This window comes from Delphinus delphis, chromosome 5 (assembly GCF_949987515.2).
Source record: "Delphinus delphis chromosome 5, mDelDel1.2, whole genome shotgun sequence".
In the NCBI taxonomy this organism is placed as follows: Eukaryota; Metazoa; Chordata; class Mammalia; order Artiodactyla; family Delphinidae; genus Delphinus; species Delphinus delphis.
In genome coordinates, this window is record NC_082687.1 from 120,093,209 (window position 1) to 120,114,509 (window position 21,301).

At 33.2% G+C, this 21,301-nt stretch overlaps 1 protein-coding gene across 1 annotated transcript in view; it reads left to right on the plus strand.

The window, feature by feature from the left end:
- BLTP1 (bridge-like lipid transfer protein family member 1) overlaps positions 1–21,301 on the plus strand; it is a 204,572-nt gene that overhangs the window by 134,003 nt on the left and 49,268 nt on the right. Inside the window, exons 50-55 of the mRNA XM_060013201.1 lie at positions 4,797–5,003; positions 6,460–6,698; positions 11,200–11,444; positions 13,556–13,661; positions 19,406–19,503; positions 20,254–20,439. Of these exons, the coding sequence (XP_059869184.1) occupies positions 4,797–5,003; positions 6,460–6,698; positions 11,200–11,444; positions 13,556–13,661; positions 19,406–19,503; positions 20,254–20,439 (1,081 nt within the window). The remainder of the gene's footprint in view (positions 1–4,796; positions 5,004–6,459; positions 6,699–11,199; positions 11,445–13,555; positions 13,662–19,405; positions 19,504–20,253; positions 20,440–21,301) is intronic.

Below are 21,301 nucleotides of genomic sequence, written 5' to 3' on the forward strand. Positions count from 1 at the left end.
TTCAATGCTATAAATATTAAATATTAGTTGTAATTTGACTCATTACAGGTCTATTCATAACATTTCAAACATGGGTAATGTGATGACTGTCTTGGGGAACATAAAATGGATGGATGAAATGGATGTCTAAGTCTTGCTGAGGCAGTTTGGACCTGTATATCTAGAACCAAAGAGTATATTTCATTATAGCTGCCTAAATGGTCCAGATCACATTACCTAAGCAGTCTTTCTAAAGACCAGGAAATTCCAGTAGTTGTGAGACAAGATCTTTTCTGATCATTCAGTATGGGAGGAGAGGGGTATTATTATGTAATAATTACAATCTAAAGGAGTTACCTATCATGGACCAGGAGCCTCCTATACATTATTTTATTTAATCCTCACCACAGTCCTGTTAACTGGGGTGTTTTATCCCCACTTTACAGAACAATAAATCGAGATTCAGAAATATCGAAGTATTTTCCTAAAATGCTTAAAGTCATACAGTCAGTAAGAAGAGATACCTGAACCTCTGCACCTTCTACCTCACTATGATGCTACTGCACGAAGTCACCACAGACCTTGGGTTTCATGATTCCTTTGTTGAGTCTAAATTTAAAGTATCATGGTCACTTTGACCTATTCAAAAGTACAACAGGGCTTCCCTGGTGGCACAGTGGTTGAGAGTCCGCCTGCCGATGCAGGGGACACGGGTTCGTGCCCCAGTCCGGGAAGATCCCACATGCCGCGGAGCGGCTGGGTCCGTGAGCCATGGCCGCTGAGCCTGTGCGTCCGGAGCCTGTGCTCCGCAACAGGAGAGGCCACAACAGTGAGAGGCCCGCGTACCGCAAAAAAAAAAGTACAACAGATTTCTTTAGATGTCTCGTGGGTTTTATTTACTCTATCCTCTTGAACCAAACATATTTATAAAATTGATTTTTAAAAAAAGTATTAGTTGATAATTCTTGCCTTTAAAATTCTCAAGCCAAGAGCCCTTAACTTTTTCATTAAAAAAATAAAAGTTATTAATTACTCACTGCCAAACTCTAGTAGTGTTAAGACTTTCTGGATTTATTCTTTGGCTTTTCACTTCCAGTTTCAATGAAAAGGAAATGGAATTTTTAAAAAATAGTTGAAAAGTTTCTTGAAAATTTAAAAAATGGGAAATAAAAGCTTTCCAAATGATTGCTCATATTGTCACTAATTTATGCATGAATGTTTATTTGCTTCCTTTTTGTTTTCCTGCTTTCTCTTGAATCTTCATCTGTAGACTGGAGGATTTTCCTACATCTCCTACAAGCACAGCCAAACAAGAGTTTCTGTATGTCATTATTATTCTTTTTCATGGACTTTGTGATTAACATACTATTTGAATAGTTTTTAAAGATAAAATATTTAGATTATCTGCATGGCTGTGAAAGTATGTAGCTATTATTTTGTAGCTTTAATATAGATCCTTTTATAGATTAAAGTTTACTGATTTTCAAGGAAAATACACAGGTAAGGACTACCTTTTTGGTAATTCATACCTTGTTTTATTGTTGAAAGATTGTAACACTGTAGTTGTGTGTTGCTTTGTGCTTTTTTAAGACCTGTTACAAACCCTTGTTAACGTTTGATGTGATAATAGAAGCTAAAATTTTTAACTTTGCAAATGAGTTTTCACAAATTTTCAAAACTAATTATTAAAACACTAATATATGAAAATATCTACATTGCTCAACCTTATAATAATTCTGTCTTTAAGATGGAGAGAGTTCACTGCTCTATTGTCAGCTTTTATGTATGGCTTTTACTGTGTATCCTTTTGTATTTTGGCGGGCTTGATTTGGCCTGTGTATATCTGATATTTTGTGGTAGTGATATATTTAAATACTTGTCACATGAGTCCTACCACCATGACAATTTAGTATGTTACTTAGGACTGATCTTTTCTTTCAACCTTTTCTATAAAATTTCAGTATGCTGAATAAATAGATGAATCTGCATATTTTGTTCCAGGCTGGTAAGATTATCAATACCTGGTGAGATTTGTTTCATTGTGTATTGATAATAGGCCATAGTCAAAACATCATCAATCAGCAACCCTTTGTTGGGATTATCTGTGATCTATGTCACTTCATCAGCCAACTAGAAGTACTAAAAAAGAATAAATGCACTAATATTAAATTAGAAAATTGATTGTTTTTGGAAGCCACTCTTCCATATTAATATCATCATTAATAATAACAGGTATAAAAAAATAGCTAATTCCACTTTAGTAGTTATAGTAGCTGGAGAAGATTTATTGTTTCTCTCTTTTTTATCACTGAGTTCTCTGGATGTATAATAAAAAAAAAATCAGTACTGTATGACTTTAGAGACGATGCTATTTAATGGCTGAAGATCACATCTTTATCCACTCAACTAATTAGGTTTTTAGGTTGCATATTATGGCCTGCACACTGTGTTAGGTTTCAGAGATGGAACAGTAAGCAAGTGAGAGGTAGTTCCTGTCATAATATCACTTATAGGACCACTCCCTCCTTTTTTAGGCCTTCCTGCTGAGAGAGTTAACACGTAAGGTACAATTGCCAAATGGGAAAGGAAGCTCCAATGATTTTTAATAGTTAACTGAATTACACGTGATCCCAACACTCTCTGTCCACATTGTAAAGATTTCCAGGCAAAACTGAACTGAGGCAGGCCGCATGGGTCAGGGTACATAAATTAGTTTACCTCCTTTTCCTGCCTTTAAAGTCTGGGCCTGCAAGATCAAGGAGGTGGGGTGGGGGTGGAGATAGAGTAGCAATAATGAGGCCCTAAAGTAAGTCCTCAAACTCTCAACCGGCACTACAAGGATGGCTGGCCTGCTTTAAAGGCCCTGTGGCCTGGACACAGAACTGGGTCTCCTTACATCTTTAACATGTACAGTTTGACAAGAGTTAATCAGACATCCTCTACAGTGTCTGTCTCAGTTTGATCAGTGTAGGACTATCCTGTTGTCTAGCTCCAAGGAACATTACTCACGCTGTAGTCATGGGCATCATTTACATAGCCTACAGTGTGGTGGTGCCCTCTGGAGTTGGGCAACACAGAGCCCCTGAAGTCCTTAACATCAAAATTTCCACTGGAAATACCACAGTAGGATCTACAGTAGGAGAGCAGTCAGCCCCATAGCTTTCTATTCTGACATTTGGTGTATAATTGAAAATTAAGGATTGTGTATGTGCTTATATAATCACAAGTAATATTTAAGCAGACTTCTATAGATTATAAAGGTAAAATAGTAAGATAGGTGTAGAATTTCTTGACTGTCATGATAACAAGACTTCTTTGTAAATGTATGCTTAGTTTCATTCAGTAGGTGAATACTGTTCGCAACTAGAAAGCACTTTGCACTTTAGCACCATCTGAGTGTTCTGGCTCATGATGAAATTGAATTTAAAATGGAATCTCATTGATGATAAATAGTAGCTTTATTTATTAAAATAGTTAAGATTCAAAATTCAGTAACTAGTCAGCATCCTAGAATCTATATTCATGCTAGCTAGAACAATTCCATAGATTACTTTTTTCTTTTTCTAGTCAGTGATAGTCTTTGAGAAATAGTTTCCTTTGAAAAAGAAAGCAAATATAGTTCTCTAGTAATCATTTTTGAATTTTGTATAATACCTGGATTTCACTATCTGTAAATAATCAAAACTTCTAATAGAACCACTCTTACGCTGCTCAAGGTTTATTCTAATAGAAGTTAAATGTAATGAATGGATGATTCCTTAGGTCCTTGAGACTGTAAGTAAATTCTCGGTGAATCCTCTGTAGCCTAAGTAGAGATAAATGTGTGTGAACTGACATGTAGTTAATATGAAATTTGCATTTTGTGTGTTTTGCTAAATCTGTTGTCAAGCATTCTTTGCTCATTTCAAAGATAACATATATGTTAAAAGCTTTCCTCTTACTACTGGGCCTTTAGTGGCGCAGTTCATTGACATGAACCTTTCTACTGTGTGTGTCAAGACTGCTTCATCATGGCTTTTACATACATGATATATCACGTGATATCTGTGGAATTCCACAGTTGTGTTGAGTCATTCTTCTGCTGTACTTCTTTCTGCTCATTCATTTCACAAAATTCAGTGAGTGTCTACTATGTTTAAAGCACTGTTCTAGGCATTGGAAAGAAAGAACGAGAAATCAAGAAAGACAGTATTTCTATTTTATATCTGTACCAGTAAAGCTTACCAATTTTTAATTAAGTAGTAGTTACTCATTATGAATTGGACTTCTGTCATTTCTTTGCTACTCACTGAAAATAAAAAAAGGAAAATGCAAGTTAAATTTCTTCCTTCTCATTAATTTCTTTTAACATATTGGATGATTGTTAGGTTAGTTTCTTTGGCTGATTAGATTTTAAGAAGTATAGTGAGTGTTTGTTTCTTTTCTTTTAATTTTCGCTGTTTATATTTTCTTAGTGGTTGTACAGATGCCTAAAATATGTTGAAGAAAAACGGAGTTCTTAATGGGGAAAAAAATCAAAATGGGATTTTGTGTGTTGTATATGTGTAATATGTCAGTGTATTCTCTTCCATGTAAGCACATACATACATTCTTCTGTAAACTCTTTATTAAACAGAATAATATTCAGTACAAACAGTATAAAATGTATGTCCATATTTTTAGAAAACGTTATTTCTTTAGTGTGATTTAAATGCATGAGAAATCTTGTAATTTACTTCATTGAATGATTTAAAAACATTTGTCTTGCTCTCAAAATACTTTTTCAAAATTTCTCTTTACTTGGCCATATTTTAATGATCCTCCTTCTCTTTTAATAGAACTGTAGTGAAATGTAGTATTGCCAAGTCCCAAGCCCTCTACAGTGCCCAGAGGGGGTTGAAGACTAACAATGCCGCGGTGTTCAAAGTAGGAGCTATCAGCATCAACATTCCCCAGCACCCTGCCACCTTACACAGCATGATGGTTCGAAGTTCTCACCAGCTATCTAAGCAGATCTCAGATCTCATCAGACAGCCTTCTACAGTGTAAGTTATTTATTCAAGATCTGTGATTCTATATAGTATTTCATGTCATTCTTTGCTGTGTTAACAATAGTTTGGAGGAAGACAGAAGGTTACATCTAAGTAGTGACTATTATGGATAGTGGGGCAGGTGAAAAGTAGCTAAACATGATTGTGGGAGAATTGTATTCTGGATATTATTAAAGTACTATGTCACAAATGCAATTGCGAGTCGTTCATATTGCATCAGTAAAGCTTAAGAGATCCTAGAGATTAGTGGACATTATAACATGTTACTAATAAAAGGCAAATTCTAGGATTGTAGCAATATTTCTTTACTTTGAACTCACTGCAATTTGTGAGTGCATAGATTTATAAAGTTGCAGTGGCCATTTATGTCCCATGCGTGGTTTTGTGCTGACCTCTATGTGAGATTATTGTACATGGTTCAAGGCAGGATTTGAATATACCATTTAAATATTTTAAAAGGCAGTAAATGGGACCTTTGCACAGTAACGTTTATTCCCTGGGTCTGCATTGCCAAGCTTTCTTCCTGGTCTCCAAAGTTATAGCTAATTAATAACTAATAAAAATATAAGTAAAAGGTAAAAATTTGTCTTGTTATGTTTCCTTTTTCCTAACCTGTAAGGTAGAAGAACACGAGTGTGTATTTTGACAGTGTCTTAAAGCAATGATTTTTCCAGTTGTCCTATCTAGATCTTTAATTCTGATGTAATATTAATTCATGTCTGGTTGACTAAGTAGTAATAATTTAAACATGTTTCTCCTGTCTCTGGAATATGGAATCCAGAATGTGTACATGAGCCTTAGTTATAAAATACCCTAAGGAATTTTTCCTTATTAGAATGTATTGGCAGTGGAGTGGAGTAGTTAAAAACAAAAAGACTCTAGAGTCAGATTGACTGAGTTCAAAACTGATTTCACCACTTTCTTGCTATACTTCATTTGTAAAATGGAGATAATGGTACCTAATCAAAGGGTTTTATGAGATAAATAAATTATATGAAATACACAAAGCAATAAGAATAGTACCTGGCACATAGTAAGCACTCAAATAATTACTGCTGTTGTTGGTGTTATTATTATTAATAGTGCTAGTAATAGTAATAGTATTAACAATCAACAGTAGAGTGCATAATGGTTAAGTCATGGAATTTGGAATCAGAAAACCTCCAGTTTCACATTAATAATGTGAATGGCCTTGGCAGTGTAACATTCAGTTTATATTGTTATTACTTCATCTTGTTTACTTTTCTAGATCATCATTTTTCAATGGCTGTTCTGAGGAAGTCTTAATATGACTTGGTATTAGAAAGAAAACATCTGTTCGTAGTTTATTTTTGTTCTTTTACATTGAGAATACCAATTTTATACAATTTTTATTTTTATACAATTTAAATTTTATTAGTAGCTGTTCTAATTGTCTTTTTTAAACTTTTTTTTTTGTTTTGCTCTATAGCCCACAGCCTGTAAAAGAAGATATTGCAACCCCCCTACCTTCTGAAAAAACCCCAACAAGTGTTAATCAAACTCCTATTGAAACAAATGAATTTCCTCAGCTACCAGAAGGTTTAGAGAAGAAGCCTATTGTCCTTAAATTCAGCACCATGTTAGATGGTATAGCCATTGGAGCAGCACTTTTACCATCTCTGAAAGCAGAATACAAGATGGGAAGAATGAGAAGTCATGGAATGACAGGTAACATTGAAGTTTGAATTCATTCTTAAAATTTATGACTGGTTTAAGAAATTAGTAATATTTTGGTGAAACAAATTTAGTTTTATAGATTTTTTATGAAAATTTAAATAATTTTAATCAAAACACTTTTAAATTTCATTAACAATGTTTTTCATTCAGTCAAGTAAAAATAGCAATACACTTCCTTGAATGACCAGCATGGACCCTGCTTTCATTTGAACTCTTTAGTTATCCACTCTTTAGAAACCATTTCCAACTTAAACTTGAATTGAGTACATTTCTACATTTCTACAAGTTGAATACATTTCTACATTTCTACAAGTTGAATACATTTCTACATTTCTACAAGTTGAATACATTTCTACATTGTTAGGTTCTTATAGCCTGAATAACTTGGTTTATTTTCACGTTGAGTACATTTAGCTTAAATCAGAGGTTATTTGACTTCTTCAAAATAGCTATTTTTATAAGATTTTGTGATCCTTATATATCCTCTCCAAAAGCACTTTGCTGTTGTATTTTTATTCTGAAATGTATCATGTATACAAAAGTATATCAGTTACATTCACACAGTTTATAGAACTGTAAACTCACCTACCGATTACACATCCTAAGAATTAAAACATTACCAGTACTTTGAAGGCTCCTTCAATGAATATTATTACTATCAGATAATAGTCCCCATGAGTGCTTGGTTAATAATCACTATCATGAATTTTGTGTTATCCATTCCTTTGCTTTTCTTTATAGTTTTATTACATAGACATATACTCATAAATGACCAATTTTGTTGTAGCCTGTACTTTATTCATGTGGAGTCCCACTAATGTATATTTTAACTTGGAATTTTTTTGTTGCACATTTTCTTTGATTTATTTATATTCATCCATGTATCTTTGTTTCATTCATTTTTCAGTGAAATATAGTAGTCCGTTAAGTGATTATATCACAATTTATTTATCTATTCTGCTATTGATGGACCTTTGCCTCATTCTATTTTTTTGCTATTACATTTGTTCTCATACACATCTTCTGGTACATATGTGCAAGAGTTTCTCAAGGATATGTACTTAGGAGTGATACAGCTAGATTATAGGGTAAATGCATCTTCAACTTTACTAGGAAATATAAAACTGTTTTCCTTAGTGCTGTGTCCACCAGTTTTTACCCTCCCATCAGTATTAGATTGGAGTTCCCATTGTTCTGCATCTTTGTCAACACTTGTTATTATCGACTTTAAAATTATTGCTTGTCTCGTAAATGTGGAATGGTATCTCATTGTACTTTAATTTATGTTTCTGTAGTTATTAATGGAGCTGAATTTTTAAATATGATTAAGGGGTCCTTATATGTTTTCTTATATGAAACACCTGTTGATGGTTCTTGTTTGTTTTCTGTCCATTTGACCATTGAGTCATTTGTATTTTTCTTGGTTCACAGAAATTCTTTGTATGTTTTGTATATTAAACCTTTGATGTTATATGTTCAACATATATTGTCACCCAGTCAGAGGCTTATTTCACTTTTTGGTCTTTTGATCAACATATACTCTTAATTTTAATGTAACTGAATTAATATTTCCTTGTTTTATTGTGTATTTTTATGTCTTGAAGAAGACATAAAAATATAAATTTTTATATCATCCTTCTGTTCCCAGGATCATGAGAAGATTCTCTCATATTTACTGTTAAACATTTTGAAGTTTTGCTTTTCACATTTAAGTTCCTAATCTGTAAGGAATTGACTGGTTTTTTCTTCAGTTTGGTATGGAGTAGTATGCATAACCAGTTATCTCAGCATGATTTATTGACTAATCTGTTCTTTTTTTCAGTGATAGATAATCCAACTTTATCATCTGTTAAGTGTTTATGTATATGGGGGTCTATTTCAGAGATCTCTATTGTGCCTCAGTGGCCTGTTTGCACCAGTGTCATACTGATACTTGACTTTTCCTTTCTTTAGAAGTTGTCCTGGTTATTTTTGTTTATTTGCTCCTTCAGATACATTTTAGAATCAATTTGCCAAGTTCCCTGAAAAAGCCTGTTTGGATTATTTTAGAAATTGAGTTGAATCTATAGATTTACTTGGGGGAGAATTAAAAATATTGATTTTGAGAACTGACATAGTATTTAACCTTCTTATTCCTGCATATGTCTATTTCTCTGTTTCTTTAGATCATCTTCAGTGTTTTTCTATAAAGTTTAAAATTTTTCAACTTAAGGTTTTTGTTTATCTGTTGCAAGATATGTTTATTTACTTAGATACCTAGGCACCTTATGTTATTGTTGTTATTACAAATGGTATATTTTATAAATAGCATTTTAAACCAGTGGTGGTATGTACAAATGCACTTGATGTTAATCTTATACTCAGCAATCATATTAAACTATTTTTATTATTGCTAATAAGAGTCTGTGGAGTTTCCTAAGTAGATATTCATACCATGTGCAAATAATACTTTTGTTTCTTCCTTTCCAGTCTTTATGCCTTTTTATTTTTCTTATCTTACTATGTCTCTACTACCAAGTTCAGTAAAAGGGGTACTGTTGGCATCCTTGTTTTACTCATATTTTTTAAGGGAATTAATATTTCACCAGTGAATATGATGTTTGCTGTAGGTTTTTGCTGGGTTATTTTTATCAGGTCAAGATAAGTTACTTTTATTCCTAGTGTGCTAAGAGTTTCTATGAATGATTGGCAAATACTTATTATTGGATACTTTTTTCTGCTTCTGTTGAAATTAAAATATTTTTTCTCCTTTATTATATTAACATGATAAATTACATTAATAATTTTAAAAACACATATACATATATGTGAATACATACATACATGTATGTATTTTTGTATGTATGTGTATGTATTTATTTCTGCCCTCTAGCATTTTAGGTTTTCTTTATTGAGAGGAATTTTTCTGAACATCTTTTCTTATCAGAAACAGAAGCACTTTAAAGTGAATTTCCATATTTTGCAGAGTCAGAAGTGTTGGGCCTTCAGGTGTTGGGCTAAATGGCTCTTCTTGTCTGTTTATTCAGGGCATCCATGAAACAGAAGAGCCAACAGAAGCAGCAGATCAAAAGCCAAATAGTCAGTTTGGAACTAGGAAGATATGAATATTTAGGAGCAAAGAAAACATATTGTCAAATATCTAGTCAGATAACAACCCATAATTCTCCTTGCAATAAAGGAAAGGGACAAAAACAGTAGGAAAAAAAAAAGGCTATACTAGTGATAAGGGATGACCTGAGGCCTAGTATTACTTCAGTCTGTGTTTTTATTTGGTAATGTTGGTGGTAGTAATAGTAGTGGTAGCTACTGTGGAGGGCAGCCCGCACCCCTTGCAGCCTGCAAGCCATAGTCAATGACTCTGCCTGGTGAGTAAGAGGAGATCAGAGCAGTTGTGACCTATCTGGCCTTTCACGGTTGCACCAGTTGGTGAGAGAGCGTGTTTCTGTTTATGGATAACTCATTCCAAGTATAAACGTTACTGTATAGTGAGTGAATATAGTGAATGTGACATATAGGAGGTGCCCTTTAATTAGTATGTGGAAGAAAGAGAATTATTTCTGGCACAATCGAGAATACTAGGAATATATAATAAATTTTAAATGTAGGCAAAATAGGCTGTTTAATGTTTGAGTGGAGAGAATTGCTTATGTACAGAACAGTATCAGTAGATTGGATTGGTTGGAAAGGAACATGCACATATACATTAGACAGTATATGTAATAGGCAATAATAGATCTTGATTTTAACAAGGTTTCTGCTACGCCTTAATGCCCTCAATAAATAGTTGGAGAAATATAGCCTGAATAAATAGTACAGGTTGTGTATTTATAATTGTTTGAACGACTACATGCCAAATTGTTGATTTAAGTGTTTAGAACCAACAGTAAACTAAAACTCAGACCATATTCTTATTTGGAGTATGGTCCCATTATTATTGTTAAGGTCAAAGATACATGTTTCGTAAAATTTTATACTCGACGAATGTTTTCATTGAGTATAATTTAGTTGGTTTGACAATTTCACTGTTTCCTTCCATACTGAGTCAGGATCAAGAGGCAAGTTATCAACTGCTAACTATTCTCTGTGAATAAAACACTGTGCGGATTGCTGTTGTTTTGTTTTGTTTTACACTTTAATTTCTCTTGTTTTAACTCTTTCATAATAAAGGCAGTTTCTTTTCTACCTTACGTGAAATAAAGAGAACATTTACAGGTGTTTCTCTAGCACCTAACACAATGCTGGGCACCTAGTAGGCTTAATAAATGATATTTGCTGGCTTAATAATACTGGCTGATGCTTTATAGTAACCATACATATATTTAAAGATGGGAAATATTTTATAAGCAAATTTAAAATATCCTTCTCATATCTTTCAACATAGGTTTGGAAAATGCATACTTTTTTTAATAGACACATTTGTTGAACAAAGTAAGGAATGAATGAGTGAATGAGCACCTGAACAACAAACAGTAACTTTCCTTATTTCTTACAGGTGCACAGACCAGATTTACATTTGAGCTGCCAAATCACAGATTGCGTTTTACTTCAAAAGTTTCTGCCACGGATATGTCAACCATTCCTCCTTCTGCCAGTCTTAACCTTCCTCCTGTTACTATGTCAGGGAAATATATAATGGAAGAGCATGATAGTTATTCAGACCAGGTGTGGAGTATAGATGAACTGCCTTCTAAACAAGGGTACTATTTACAGGGAAATTATCTACGTTGTGTGGCAGAAGTAAGTTCACTTTTTAATTTTCTTACTCTTTGTAATTTAGGAGCCTTCAAATTTTAGTTGTACCAAAGTATGTAGTGATCAAAAAAAATCATCAAATCATTTATTCCTACAGAATTTTTTACTCTGGTGTGTGTGTGTGTGTGTGTGTTTACGTACACATCTGTATGTGTCTCTCTCCTTATAGTTTTATTTAAACATGCTTTTTTTTCTTGTTTTAATCATCTTTGAATTCATATTTATTATATTGGGTTTCACATGCATCTCTACAATATTTTCATGATTCATTTGATTATAAAAACGCTAAGCGTATCTAACATTTGTCAGGTGCTTCATATTCATTGACTTGTACAATCCTTAAATCAATCCTTTGAGGTAGATATTTTATTCTCATTTTACAAGTAAAGAAACTGAGCCGTTAGAGAGGTTACATGATTCATCCAGGTATACATACTTATTAACAATATAAAGGTCATACAGAGATAAAATAATTACAAGCAGATTCACAGACTAGTTTCTTTACTAAGGGAATTTGAAAGCCAGCATACATGATTCCATCATTATATTTTCCCTTTATATCTGTACAATTATCACAAGTTTAAAAAGCATTTGGATATGTTTTCATTTGATTTGTGGTAAGTAGGCCATTTGTTATCATCCTAATTTGTTATAGTAGAAAATCAAATTTAGAGAGATTAAATAACTTTCCCTAAGTCTCCCAACTATCAAATGAGAGATGTAGGAGTCACACAGTGTGCTCGTCCCTCAGCTTGCTTTGTCAGTTTGTCAGAAACAATGGCAACCTTATCAAAAATCAATTTACCAACTCTTTGTTTTATAAATTTTATTCTCTAGAATCTGAAGGATCTATAAGAATGCTTTTTGGCGTCTTTCTAGAAATATTACAGCTAAGTAGGATATATTTAAGTCTGGTTTACCTTCTTTAGACTCTGCTTGTCCTAGAACTTCTCGTGTACAAGATGCTAGAAGTCAAATATTTATTTACTAAAAGGTGGATTATAAAGCATATTTCATTTGTGCTTTCTACACTGAAGAATAAGTGTTCCAGACTGTAGTTTAGCAATACTGTTATTAATGGTTCATTTGACAGAAAATAAAACAAATCAAATGCGGTATATTGCATAGTTCCTTACTAATATTAGCTATTATAAAGGTATAAAGTTTGTAATTGGGGCAGAACGCCATCCCAGATTTACTAAGAATGCAGTTAATTACAAACATTCGAAAGAATCTAAAGTTGCATCTCTCTGAGAGTTGCCCATTTAACTATGGCCTAAAATAGACACATGTGAAAATCATCTTTGCCCATTTGATACTACTATATATAAAATAAAAGTGCCCAGTGAAACTTAGACTAAGAAGAGACTGCTACATCTCTTTTGCTGTTAACTTTTGATCAAAATGTGGACACTATCAAAGTGACAAATGTTGAAGTATTTGCCTTACTTATAAGGATGTTTCAATTCATCGTTAATATAAAACTCAACTCCAGTTAGGGCCGGCTTTCTATTTAATCTATTTATTAACTAATTCTTGCCAGAAATTTTGGGCTTTATACTAATCATGGGACATGTATTATAGTAAAGCTGACTTTAGTATATCTGATTTGCTAATTTGCTCAAATGTAGCTTCATGAGAGCCATAATTTTGTTATTTTTATTCACAGCTGTATCTTTAGCACCTAATGCAGATGGTCAATAAATATTTGAATGAGTAAATACATTTACTTTCACTTATACTGGTCCATCTTTCTAACTCTACAACAGTGGTCATTAAAAATAAATATTACTCTACATAAAATTTCAATTTTGCAATCAGCAAGTTACCTAGAGTATAATTTTCATTCATTTTCAAAAGATTTCTCATACCTTATTGGCTACTGTTATTTTAAAATATGGGGGGAATGGCTCATAACAATGTCAGGCCAGTAGAGTATTGGGGAATCTGAGTATTTTTAACCCTTCTTCAGTATTTTCATTTCAAATAGCATGTAGTTAATTGTTTTTCCTCAGAGTTTGGCATGACTTATGTGAGATGTATTTTAAACTAATATAGTCAGTATGTTAATCTAGTATTCTGATTTTGTTTGGCAGGTTGGTTCCTTCGAACATAATCTTACAACCGATCTTCTAAACCACTTGGTATTTGTACAGAAAGTGTTCATGAAGGAAGTTAATGAAGTAATACAAAAAGTTTCTGGTAAGATGATTTGATACTTATAGTGCAGAACATACAGCAGGTTTTTATTCTCATTGGCTATATGATGGTCCATGTACCAGTGGTATGAGTATCGATCCTATCATTTAGATGAAATTGTTGAGTAACTCCCTAAAAATTCTGCATTCCTTTTCTTTTTTTTTTTTTTTTGCGGTACGCGGGCCTCTCACTGTTGTGGCCTCTCCCATTGCGGAGCACAGGCTCCGGACGCGCAGGCTCGGCGGCCATGGGCCCAGCCGCTCCGCGGCATGTGGGATCTTCCCAGACGGGAGCACGAACCCGTGTCTCCTGCATCGGCAGGCGGACTCTCAACCACTGCGCCACCAGGGAAGCCCCTCTGCATTCCTTTTATGGCTTTCTCACCTACAGATTGTTTTGCTTATTACTTTTGTCATATGTAATATATGCATTTACAATTTATAAATTAAACAAAGGTCCCTTATGCTTCCCTTCCAAAAAGAAAAAGCTTAGTGTGTGTCTGTTAACTAAACTAATCTTAATCATCTGGGAACAAAATTTAGATCAGTATTAAGATTTCGATTTTAATCTGTATCAGATGGTGACAGTATGCTGGCCACATGGTAAATTGTCTATAGCAATCCTTATTATATTTTTGCTATTCCTCAAGATCAGATTATAAGTGAGCTTCTTAATCACTATTTTATATTTTAACCAGAAATATATGTTTGATTTAAACAACTAATTGATTTTTAATTCACAAGGTAAAGTATTAAGAGGCATTAGGGTGGAAAACAAGTTGACTGTATAACAGTTCTTGAGGCTGAATATTTCAGTATGCATATAATCATGTTAAAATAATAGTTAAGCCTCATCTATAAATTGGCATCGAGAGGAGATTCCTCCATGTTGATGGATAAATTCATTCATTTTACAAATTTATTAAGTATCTAGATAGTACACTATATTTGTGATGAGTTCTCTGAATGACAAGAAGAAGGTGCTATGTCTGTGTCAAAGGAGAAACTAACGTAGCCTAAGGAATCAGAAAAGGCTTCACAGAGGAAGTCATATTCAAAACCTCACAAGTGAAGCCTCATTTGGCAAGAAAGGAGAAGTAGAGAAGATTCAGGCAGAGCTTATGGACCAGTGTTTGATAAGGCCCTGAAGGAGGACAGACCATGGATTAGGGAATTAAATTATGTAGCAGCTGTGTGAGCAAGAGATTTTCCTGGTTCTCGTGGGTTGGTTCTGGTTGTATCTGAGGTCAGGAAGCTACTTAATGATCACATTGAAGAAGCCTAGCAGAGCTATAGAATTTTACAAGTTAATATAAAAATCAGATCAATTGGTAGTCTTGGAATTTTTCTAAAATTGGTTGAATACAAACCATTAAGGGAGGGATGAATACATAGCAGAAGCCCCTTCTGCCACTGAAGGTGTCTCTACTTGGAGACCATATAGAAGTTTTAATGTGGCCCATTTACCTGGTTGATATCACATTAGAACATTGTCTATAATGTGAAAGTAAAGAATATTTCAAGTTGGTAATTTTTTATGAGTTTTAAAGAGTATTTTCAAGACTGCTATTGCTGAATATGTATAACTAAAAAACAAACAGACTTTTCCATTAACTAATCTTGTATCTTACGGTAAAAAGCTAGGATTATAGAGTTCCTCGTATTAGTCTGGTACCGTAAGCTGTCAAAGTGGTTTTGATGAAAAAGAAAGGCTTTTCTTAACCTTTGAATTACATTCAGTTAGGAGTTATAAGTAAAGTGTATCCCTAGGTCTATGAATAATGAACTGGAAAAGAAGACTGGAAATTAATGTTCTAACCATGAAGACTTGCTAATCACTGTGAAGAATAGAGAAATCAGATAATGATGCCAAAGTCATTTAGTGGCTAGATCTGCTCCCTGAACCATTCCTTCCTGACTGTAGAGACAGCATGAACCCTAGGAAAATAGCTGAAATGTAAATCACATATCATCCAGCTGGCCCAGGGCCTCATGGAGCACAGATGTCCCCTTATCTTTTTCAAAACCAGAGAATGTAACAGATTATTGAGAGGGAATACTTAGAATCCCTGTAGCCACATTTCTTAGTATTCTCATCTCTATATTGCTTCCCTACTCTCCCATAATCTTCATGATTATTTTCCTTATTTGTTTCTTAAACTTTTTCCTCATGCTTTTCCTTCACGTTACATTTAGCTTTAGGACATTTTCTATTGCATAGGAATACTCATGTTCACAATCATCATCAAGTTTGTTAGGAAAATTCTTTTTTGAAGAATCAGTTCTTATAATCTTATTGCCCATGGATTGCCTGGGTTTCAGAAAGATGTAGATGAGCACTGACTTAGTAAAGAGAAGAGGTCTATTTTTGAGTATGTACAGCCATTTATATGTAATGAGAAATATATATATATAGTGAGGTTACATTCTTACAATTGGACCAGGTCTATATTTAATTCATAACAAGGTAGAAACTGTGGATTTAATGTGACTAATAGTGTCTCTGATATTTCTATAAACTAAAAGTATTATGTAATACATTTTGTAAGAGGCAGAGCTTGTCTTTTAAATTAAAAGAAATTTTTTTTTTCTGAAACTATGTAAAAGATATTCAGGATAGTGATAGATGAACAAAACAAATAGCCTTTTTTAAAAATCAACTTTATTTTTTAGAGCAGTTTTAGGTTCACGGCAAAATTGAGGGCAAGGTACAGAGATTTCCCAGATACCCTCTGCCTTCAGTCATGCATAGCCTCCCCCATTATCAAAGTCCCCCATTAGAGTGGTACGTTTGTTACAACTGACAAACCTACATTGACACACCATTATCACCAAAAGCCCATAGTTTACATTAGGATTCACTCTTGGCATTGTACATTCGGTGGGTTTGAACAAATGTATAATGACGTGTATCCATCATTATAATATCCTACAGAGTAGTTCCACTGCCCTAAAAATCCTCTGTTCTTTGCCTATTTATTCCTCCCTTGGTTGCTTCGAGGTTTTGGCCATTATGAATTAAGGTGCTGTAAACATCCATATGCAGGTTTCTGTGTGGACCTAAGTTTTCATCTCCTTTTGGTAACTGACAAAGTGCAAGATTGCTGGATCATATGGATCATATAAAAGTATGTTTAGTTTTATAGGAAACTGCCAAACTGTCTTCCAAAGTGACTGTACCAGTTTGCATTCCCACCAGAAATGAATGAAAGTTCCTTTTGCTCCACATCCCCCCAGCATTTTGTGTTGTTTGTCACTGTTCTAGATTTTGGATATTCTGATGGGTGTGCAGTGGTATCTTACTGTGGTTTTAATTTGCATTTCCCTGATGACATGATGTGAAGCACCTTTTCATGTGCTTATTTGCCATCTGTATATCTTCTTTGGTGAGGTGTTTATTAAAATGTTTGGCCCATTTTTAATCAGGTTGTTTTCTTATTGTTGAGTTTAAGAGCTCTTTGCATATTTTGGATAACGGTCCTTTACAAATGTATCTTTTGGAAATATTTTCTCCCAGTTGTGGCTTGTCTTGTTATTCTCTTAACACTCTTCTCAGAGCAGAAGTTTTTAATTTTAATAAAGTCTAGCTTGGGACTTCCCTGGTGGTCCAGTGGTTAAGACTCCATGCTTCCACTGCAAGGGGTGCAAGTTTGATCCCTGGTTGGGGGACTAAGATCCCTCATTCTGTGTGGTGTGACCAAAAAAAAATTAAAATTAAAATAAAAAATTTTTAAGAAGTCTAATTTATCAATTCTTTCTTTCATGGATCATGCCTTTGGTGTTGTATCCAAAAAGTCATTGTCATACAGAAGGTCATTAAGGTTTTCTCCTTTGTTATCTTATATGATTTTTGTAGTTTTGTGTTTTACCTTTAGGCCTGTGATCCATTATGAGTTAATTTTTGTGACAGGTTTAAGGTCTATATCTAGATGTATTTTTTTGCATGTATTTTTTTGTATTCTAGCAACATATGTTGAAAAGACTGTATCTTTGCTCCATTGTATTGCTTTTGCTCAATTGTATTGCCTTTGCTCATTTGTCAAAGATTAGTTGATTATATTTATGTGGATCTATTTTTGGGCTCTCCCTTCTGTTCCATTGATCTTTTTGTCTGTTATTTCACAAGTACCACACTGTCTGGATTAGCTTGTAGTTTTGAAGTCAGGTAGTTTAAGTCTTCTAGTTTTGGTCTTCTCCTTCAATATTTTATTGGCTATTCTGGGTATTTTGTCCCTTCATGTACACCTTAGAATGAGTTTGTCGATATCCACAAAATAACTTGGTAGGATTTTGGCTGGGGTTGCATTGAATCTAGAGAGCAAGTTGGGAAGAACTGACATTATCAGAGTTTTGTAGGTTTTTTCATGTAGATCTTGTATGTATATTGTTAATTTATACTTAAGTATCTTATTTTTTGTGGTGCTAATGTAAATAGTATTGTGTTTTTAATTTCACATTCCACTGTTTATTGCTGGTGTATAGGAAAGTGACTGACCTTTTTATATTATTAACCTTGTATCCTGCAGTCTTGCTATAATCACTTATTGGTTCCAGGAACTTCTACATAGATGATCAGGTCATTTGTGAACAGAGACAGTTTTATTTCTTCCTTCCCAATCTGTATATCTTTTTTTTCCCTTTTCTTGTTGTATTGCATTAGCTAGGACTTCTTGTATGATGTTGAAAAGAAGTGGTAAGAGTGGACATCCTTGGTTTGCACCTTATCTTAGTGAGGAAACTAAGAGCTTTTCACCATTAAGGATCATACTAGCTGTAGGTTTTTTGTAGATATTCTCTATTGAGTTGAGGAAGTTCTCTGCTCCTAGTTTACTGAGAATCTTTACTATCAATAGGTGTTGGTTTTTGTCAAATGCTTTTTCTGCATCCTGTAATATGATAATGTGATTTTTCTTCTTTAGCCTGTTGATGTGATGAATTACATTAATTGATTACCTACTAGGAAAAAACTTCCCATCCCACTTATATTTGCTCCCTGGGATGATGCTAAATTCAATATACATAGAAAAAGATGAATCATTTTAAGATAGAATATTTGAAAGGTAAGCATACAGAAAAGTTTTTACAATAAGGAGAGGAGAAGTGGAGATAGAAGTTGGATTTTAAAATATTAGAACATTATTTCCTGAATGCCACAATGCCTGGGCAACAAATGGTCTATTAATAGGAACTTTATCCCCAGGGTCCTCTGCCCGTATTTTGTTTTCATGTATAGGCCAAACGTTTATTGTCACACTCTTAATTATTACCTTATTTTTTATTTCTCTACCTTTATTTTTTCTTCCATTCTTTTTTGTTTATGACACACAAATATAAATGACAAAGGTCACATTTTTGGTTGAAGAAATTATTTCATTGTACTGTTTTTCCCTCAAATATATTTTCTCAGGTGTATAATCATGTTTGGTGTAATTATACGTATAATATCTTAATTTAGTCCTTATAAAATGTTCTTTTTTTTTTTTTCTGGCCGTACCACGCAGCTTGTGAGATCTTAGTTCTAGTTCTTATAAAATGTTCTTAATAAATATCTACATATGCAGTACTGTCCCTATCTTATAATATCTGCCTCAGTGAAATGTGACATGCTAAAGTTCCCTGTTAAAGATTGAGTTAATGATCAGGAAAAAGAAAATGTTGTGTGTGTGTGTGTTTTTAAGCACACAAAGTAGTTATTATTTTCCTTTTAAAGAAATTGCCTCAAACCTTCAATTATTTAACCTCTTTCAGGTGGAGAGCAACCTATTCCTCTTTGGAACGAACATGATGGAACAGCAGATGGAGATAAGCCTAAAATTCTACTCTATTCCCTGAACTTGCAGTTTAAGGTAACAAAAATAATAATATAATAATGATTCTTTAAGAAGTATTTTTCTACTTAATTAATGTATGCTTGTAGAAAATCCATATGATATATGAGTATGCCAAATAGAAAATAAAACTGAAGTATAACCCTGTCCGTGCATAGAAGAAGCTTTAACAATTGAATATCCTTTAGGAAGTTTTCCTATTTGTATTTTTATATATGTATATATTTCTGCATTTTTAAAAACCTTGAATACCTTTCCATGTCAGAACATTTAGATCTACTTTATCTTTTTGAACAGCTGTGCTATATATTATACAGTTGTAACAATTTAACTACTTCCTTCAGATGAACCTTTTGACTTTTTTTCTAATTATTGCTGTTATAAATTACTCTGTAAGAAATATTTTGTACAGTTGTCCAGTTAAAATAATACCTTAATAGAAACGTTATTTCCAATATTTACGATATTAGTGTTCTTAAAAATAAAAATCATTCTTACCAAATAGTTATTTACTTGTAATTAATGTATTTAACACATGAACAGTCTATATTTTAAATACAGAATACTGGAATAAAATTTAATAGCTAAAAAAGTTCCGACTGACATGAGAAATTAAAGGATGTTGCCAGTTTTATTAGTTCATCAGGCATCCTATGTGTGTTTAAAAACATGGCTGTTTTATTTATCATATATTGAAAGATTTCATTTGTGTGGGTGTACATTGTTGATTTAAGATTCTTTTTTTCCTCCAAACATATAATCTGCTAGGGTATTCAAGTAACGGCCACAACTCCCTCAATGAGAGCTGTGAGATTTGAAACTGGACTGATTGAACTGGAACTTTCGAACCGACTTCAAACCAAAGCTTCACCAGGAAGTAGCAGCTATCTGAAACTGTTTGGTAAATGCCAAGTGGATTTAAATCTGGCATTAGGACAAATTGTTAAACATCAGGTGAGTGCTGAATATGTTGATATTAAAACTCTGGCTTTTAAACTTTGCACATCAATTTAAACTACTTTAAGTATTACTATACTTTAAAAAGTATTGAGTTGAAGTTCGTAAAATCTGATTGTAAATTCTAATAAAAAATCATTTAAGAAGGCCCTTATAATTTTACCTTGGTATTTCATTGAGTATATTGGTGGTATATTGTTCAGTGCAAATGCAATCACATGAAACTTGAATCTAGTATCTTCATAAATATTCGTTTATAATTTCTCTTGATTTTGTTAAACAGTATTTTTTATTTCAACACTTTGTACTAACATTGGTCAGTCTTTAAAATGTTACTAAGTTTCTTAGCTGTCCTGTTTGATAATGGCACATTTTGCATGCTATAATATTAAACATGTAAAGTTTTAAAAAAAAATGTGTATATATACAACAGTAAATCAGATTTCTGTTGTATAAAAATTAACTTTCACAGCTCATCAGGGAATTATACTATTATTTTTGGTAAAAATTATTATGTAGATTTAACCTTTTTCCTTCTTTAGTTTGAAGATTAAAAGAATACCAGTCACTTTTCAAAACTGAGTGGCTATATTAAAGATTATGTGGGGGAATAAATGAACAAAAATTTCATGTCATCTCTAGAAAAACAGTAATTTTTTCAAATAGAAACACAGTTCGAGAGGAGAGAGGATCTGATTATCTTGAAACATTTAATATATTGCCATTGAGGCTATGGCCCTAATCCTAGCTTTTGTATGAATTTTATGTATGACTTCCTATTTATTTCTTATATACCCATCCATATTGTATATTAATTTCAAGTGTTTATGGTACAGAGTATCAGGAATTTATCATTGAC